The following is a 6,280-nucleotide window of genomic DNA, read 5'->3' as shown; positions in this document are numbered from 1 at the left end:
AGAAAAAAAAATGTTTTATATTTTTTAATCACAGCTTGTATACTTAACATCACATACAAATTTATTTAAATTTAGTGGTAAACAGTTATAGCATATATGATATTTAAAACTTAAACATTATCTACTTTTTAAATGTATCAATTTAGTCATGCATCAAATTTGTACAATCATACTAATTTATTTTTATGTAAAATAAATACAATTAATTGTTATAATGATTAATGTTACGCCATTTTATTTATTTTATACAAAAAGTAATAGAACATTAATAATAATTGCCGAAGTATAAATAATTTAGTTTGTTTTGGACGCAACATGCAAGAAGAACACAATTTGAATTTGTACTCTCATTGTTATTTTGTGTTATCATATCGTAACATGTATCCTTCTGTACATTTCATGCAGTCTTTCAAATAAACTAAATAACTTTGTCCCTACCATTTGTAATTTATTTATTTCTCTGTCGCACGTTTATTTTATAGATATATTATTATAATAATTATTATTATATTGAATGCGTAGAGATATGAGAGTTACCAACTTAAATTGATTTTATGGCGTAAGTTTTTTTTAAAAAGATAATGAAGTGTGTAAATGTTATTGAGCTTTTAAAATTGATTAAACTAGATTAAGTAAAAGACAGGATTAGAAAAACTCTCCCCTAATCAACTATACATTGAGTGGCTTTTGCACAACGGGGTTATGAAAATCTACGAGAAGCGATTGTATGTATTGTATGCATCGATTGTCGTTTAGCTAGTAAACCAGTGAATATTGAGGTTGACTGGATCGGAAAAAAGAGTGATTTTAATTGAAAGATATCTGATGTATCCCAAGCCAAAATATCACAAGTATTACCTTGTTCTTGGCCATCACACACGAATAGATAATAAATGCCTCGCCCCCCTCGCTTACAATGAAAGTAGGATACTCCAAATTCGGGGGTCAAAAACCAAGAATTCTCTTTTTATCATCGACCGAATCAAAGTGAGTGAACCATTTAACAAAATTCAAGAAACTTGCAACATACAATTTATATGTAGAGAACAAATCCAATACAATGAAACATTGAAGGTTGCTTTTGTGTTAACCATAGCTAACACTTCAACCCGAAAACTTTATTCAACACTACAAATCAACACAGATAACAATGAGCTAAACCGAAACAATAACTGCATTCGTTGGGGTCGATATGCCAACGGACATTGGCCTAAACAACCTCATCAACAAATGTTTTTTTAACAATTCTGTACATAAATAGGTACCACAAGTTTTAAATGTTTACTGGCTGCTACAGAACTCAAGAAACCCCATGAATTCATGATTTTGGATCATTGTTATGCTTTGCAAAATACCAATAACCCCTGCGCATAATTTACAACTCCGTAAGCATGATGTACAAGTTGGGATAAATAAGGATTTAGTAAATAGTACTTACCCATTGTAAGAGCACTAGCAAAGATGACAGCAGAAAGAATGAAGACAATGATTGAAGCCCTTTTTAGAAATACAATTAGTTTTCTAACAAAGAATTGACCCCAGAAACCGGCCATAATCGATACTGACATTAGGTATAATGCTGCAAAACCGAAACAAAAGTATTTACATCAATCGTACTCGAGTGTTACGTTTCTTGAAAAAATTGATTACTTGAATATGTGGTGTGCAAAAGTGACCATTTTGAAATATTTTCTTGTAAAAGTGTTATACCGTGTTATATATAGAGAGAGTTTATTATAAAACGCTAGATTATTGCACGAACAACAAAAACAAAACATATTTACTTCTAAACGCGCTATACTCTATTATACGTATTATAGAAATTTATATATCTTTAATACATATATGTATGTTATGTACATAAAAATCGTAAACTAATATGTTCATATGTTTTTTCTTGTCATAATAATTTACCTGCACATGTGTTGGTTATGTTTATATAATGCAGACTACACATGACTTACACATGACCTACACATGTGTAGATTCTATATAAAAACAAAATGTGTTAACAATATTTTTTTTAAATTTTAGAAGAGACAAATAAACATTGCAAACAAATAAGCATTGCATCTCAATAGTTTAGTTATATTTTACCAAATTTAAAGATTGGTTCTTACAAAAAAAGATGTGTTATGCTAGAATTCTCCTATTGTATATATATATTTTAAAGAATTAAATTATATATATATATATAGAAAATAGTTCAAATAAAAAACAAGTGTTTTGTGAGAAGTGTGAGAAGAGCTTTAAAATAAAACAAACCACCTAAATATAACCACCTAAATATAACACTATACAATGTAAATATGAAACAATACAATTATTTAGAAACTACCAATCTCAACCACTAGATCATAGATCTAAGGCCCTAGATCTATTCTTATTCTTCTCACAAAAATATTGTTTTTTACATTAACCCTACCATATATATATATATATATAGAAAAGAGTTCAAATAAAAAACAAGTGTCTTGTGAGAAGTGTGAGAAGAGCTTTAAAATAAAACAAACCACCTAAATATGACACTATACAATGTAATATGAAACAATACAACTATTTAGAAACTACCAATCTCAACCACTAGATCATATATCCAAGGGCCTAGATCTATTCTTATTCTTCTCACAAAAATATTGTTTTTTACATTAACCCTACCCTATATATATAGGATGAGTATCATTACAGAACTGTTAAATTAGTTAAGAACTTGAATGAACCATTAAAACCTAACGTTTTTTATAAATTTTTTTGTATGTTAATGTTATTTGAGTGTAGTTTCATAATTTTGTATTATTATATTTACAATTACAATTTTGAAATTACTTTTTATACATATCTATGTTTTGATTTACATATATGTAAATTTGTGATTAATATATGTAACTAAAAATTTTTATATAAAATATGATAAAACTACTCTTAAATAATGTTAGTATATAAAAAAAATTAAAAAAATGTTTGATTGTTTAGAGTTCTTAAGAGTTCTTAACTTTTTTAGAGTTATAAGTAAAAATGAAACAAGAAAGTGGCGGAAAATGAATTCAAACCCTTGAAAAACTTAAAAATCATTTTTACAAATATGGTTTTCTTAAATTTTCTTTGGCAATCACCTTTCTTCATTAACAAAATTAAAAATCAATAAAATAAAAGGAAAATCGAACAAATGAATATTACCGATTCAAAATTTCAACCCAACCCGATTTGGCCACTATTATTAAAGTACACATTTTTACACTAACACCCATACCCAACCCAACAGGCCAACCCTGATACGAGTTTCAAAGACAAGGAATATACCATAAGGGATAGGGAACCTCTTGAGTAAATAAAACTCAACCACAGACAAAGATGAAGAGAACATCATCACAAACGTAGCTGTCGCACTCGCCACCTATAAAAAAAACATTTCAAAAAAATAAAACAACAATAACGATAATGTACAATATTAATGTTGATTTTTTTTTCTAAATTTATGTACCTGTGGTATAACACCTATCTCGAGTAACAACGGTCCAAGAATAAAGCCACCACCAGACCCCAAAAGACCGCCTACGGTGCCGCCCAAGATCCCACAAAGCGCACAAAATATAAGGTTCGGCACAGTCCAGTTAATTGTGGCCTCACACACCGACTCGGTGTTCCCCAGACTTCTTCTCCTTTTGCTTTCTTTGTACAACTTGACACATTCATATCCAAACACTGCTAATGTTGCTGGGAACTGAATAAAATAGAGTAAATTACAAATTTCGTCATTTATGTAATCATTAATATTATGGGACGTATTTAAACGGAAAAAATAACATTGGGTGTCCTTTGCTTTGAAAGTTGTCATGCTTTCTGTAATTTCAACGAATAACCTTGCCCTTACTCACTAAAGGGCAAAATGGTCAATTACAGTAGAAATGACAAAAAGTGTGATAACGTTCAAACCAAAGGACACCCTCTGTGACTTTTTCGTTTAAAGGACACGTTTCATAATTTTGATGATAAATGGGATTATGCATTCGATGTATGACAGTAAAATACTATAACATATACCTGTGCAACTGTGAGTATCCAGTACCATGTGCTGCAAGCAACTAAATCGTTCTGCATGTGACACATATAGACCAAAAGTTAGGGTAAATTGGTAATTGCAAGAATATTCCATTTTTAGGAGCTTTATGATTGAATATTTTTGCTTTTTTGGTAAGTTTACGCGCTAAAATGACATAATTAGTAAGTCACAAAGATAATCATTTTCTTGATTGTGTTATAAGTTATATTCATGTCATAAATAAATCACTTAGTGTCGCATATCTACTTTTACTCACTAGTGTTAATAAGACTTTTTATATTAATAATAATGACTTAAACTAATGTGATACGCAACAGTGCAACACCATGTCGCGTATAGATTTAAATATATATTGTTATTTGTGTATAGATTTACATGCGCATTGCTAGTAATAGTTTCATGTACACAATGTTATTCTGTGTAGGATGAAAACATTTCGGATTTAAGCGTGTAAAAGTAAATACAAGGCAAAATAGTCACATGCTCATGACTATATGCTTGAAATTGTTCTTAGATGATCGTAGAAATATAACACATTAAAAAAATTACAATTTTTGTGATTTGTTTTCTTAATAAATTGCCCATCTTTAACTTCAAACATTTATTAAAAATTTGTGATCGACAACAAATTCTTGACTTACCTTAATGACTTGAAGGACTAGAAATGCAGCCCATACAGCCACTAGGAGCATAAGTTTCTTCCATCGTATATTAAATGTAAATATTTCCTGCAATTTTTTTATAGGAAAAAATGTTAATACTGTATTATGAAAAAATTAGTAAAATAAAATGTCAAGAAGCTAAAGCTGTCAATGGTCACCATTGGAGTTTTCTCTTCTCTCGGAAGTAAAGGCTCATAAGCGTCAATTAGAACTGAAAAAGACTAACAAATTATTAACACGTGTATATGTAAACTTCTATTACTGCAACAAGTGAATCAAGAAATGTTTCTCACGTTCTCCTCGAGAATTAGCAAATGTTTCTCGTGGTTTTGCCATTTCTTTCTGCAGCATGACAACAATAAAAGTTACATATAAGCGCGAGTAGATGTAAATATGTAATAATAATCTTAATTTCCGCTATTTTATCCCACCTTTAGTATTGTCTCTTCCTTCCACATTTCAATGCCCCTAAAGAAAGACCTTGAAGAAGTCCCTGTGGTAAAATTTGACATCAGTAAATAAGCATTTTTTTACTGGTGGTTATAAATCTAAAATATAGGAATCCGATGTTATGGGACAATAATAATTTGATGATTAGAGTTGAACTAATAAACAAACGTGATGTCGCTTGAAGCGAGAGCGACTTACATTAACTAACACTTCAAAGTTATATAAAAAACTAAGTTTCATAACTTGTAAGCCACTTGACATTAAAATAGATCTAGTGTCATTGCAAGGGGGCTTATATGTAAGCCATAATAATGTACCTTACACCTAATATTATTATTATTAAATCATTAAACAACATCAAGATTTAACAAATTCCTAAGATAATATCTATGTCCTTCCACCAAGATTCCAAGATTCCAAGTTTTTTTTTTTTAACTTTTTCTATAATGACTTTGCCCAAAAAATATTATAAATTAAAAATATATATACACACTCCTAAATAAGTTGCTTTTAGGGCGTGTTTGAGATTGATTTTGAAAACAACTTATTGACTTATTGGCTTTTTCAAAAAGTCATTTTGAAAAATCAGAATTTTTGGTTTTTGTAAACGGTTTTTTAACTCTTTTAAAAAAATAAAATAAAATGACTTTTGGGTTTGTCAAACACTTTGACATTTTGAAAAAAGCCAATAAGTCAATAAGTTGTTTCAAACTTAATCCCAAACATACAAAAGTTAGAAGTACCATCTCAAATCAATAACTTAGGCATAACTGAAATGAATTAGGGTTTACCTAAGAACAAGATGATAATAAGAACAGTTATGAGCCAATAGGGAAACACAACACTAAGAGCCACACCAAGTGTGATTCCAAGCAAGAGCATGGGCTGAAACAAGAGGGCTAAATCATAATCCAATATTGGTACTTCTCTGCATGGATGTGGTACTCTCAAATTGTACCAAAATGATGATGCTGATGCTCCCATTATCATACCTAAATCACACACACCATCATTATTCAATCAATTCCATTCAAATCAAATAAATTTTGCAAAAATCCCGAAAATGTCCATTTTATTATTTGTTTCTCCATCAATATATTGGCTTGAC

At 29.7% G+C, this 6,280-nt stretch overlaps 1 protein-coding gene across 1 annotated transcript; it reads right to left on the bottom strand.

Annotated features, from left to right (window-relative positions):
* Window positions 1-1,058: 1,058 nt before the first annotated feature.
* Window positions 1,059-6,208, bottom strand: LOC143601022 (sulfite exporter TauE/SafE family protein 4-like). The gene is made up of 10 exons (XM_077078538.1): window positions 5,964-6,208; window positions 5,154-5,215; window positions 5,016-5,064; window positions 4,881-4,933; window positions 4,702-4,788; window positions 4,042-4,092; window positions 3,482-3,721; window positions 3,301-3,394; window positions 1,439-1,579; window positions 1,059-1,364 (listed from the first exon to the last, which is right to left on the bottom strand). Exons 1-10 carry the CDS (start codon window positions 6,160-6,162, stop codon window positions 1,282-1,284), a joined length of 1,059 nt encoding a protein of 352 aa, XP_076934653.1. The 5' UTR covers window positions 6,163-6,208; the 3' UTR covers window positions 1,059-1,281.
* Between the last annotated feature and the right edge of the window lie 72 nt (window positions 6,209-6,280).

Source organism: Bidens hawaiensis, unplaced genomic scaffold, assembly GCF_021521415.1.
Source record: "Bidens hawaiensis isolate Kalapana, Puna unplaced genomic scaffold, B.hawaiensis_p1.1 tig00055211_1, whole genome shotgun sequence".
NCBI lineage: Eukaryota > Viridiplantae > Streptophyta > Magnoliopsida > Asterales > Asteraceae > Bidens > Bidens hawaiensis.
The sequence above is the reverse complement of the archived record's forward strand: the minus strand, read 5'-3'. Positions and strand labels throughout refer to the sequence as shown.

What these genes read in the sequence shown, in the direction of transcription:
- LOC143601022 (XM_077078538.1), bottom strand. Translation starts at nt 6,162, where the DNA reads ATGATAATGGGAGCATCAGCATCATCATTTTGGTACAATTTGAGAGTA. An exon ending in AGATAGGTGTTATACCACAG is followed by an intron (nt 3,395 to 3,481) that starts GTACATAAATTT and finishes TTTTTTTTATAG; the next exon opens with GTGGCGAGTGCGACAGCTAC. An exon ending in GAGGTTCCCTATCCCTTATG is followed by an intron (nt 1,580 to 3,300) that starts GTATATTCCTTG and finishes TCGGTTTTGCAG; the next exon opens with CATTATACCTAATGTCAGTA.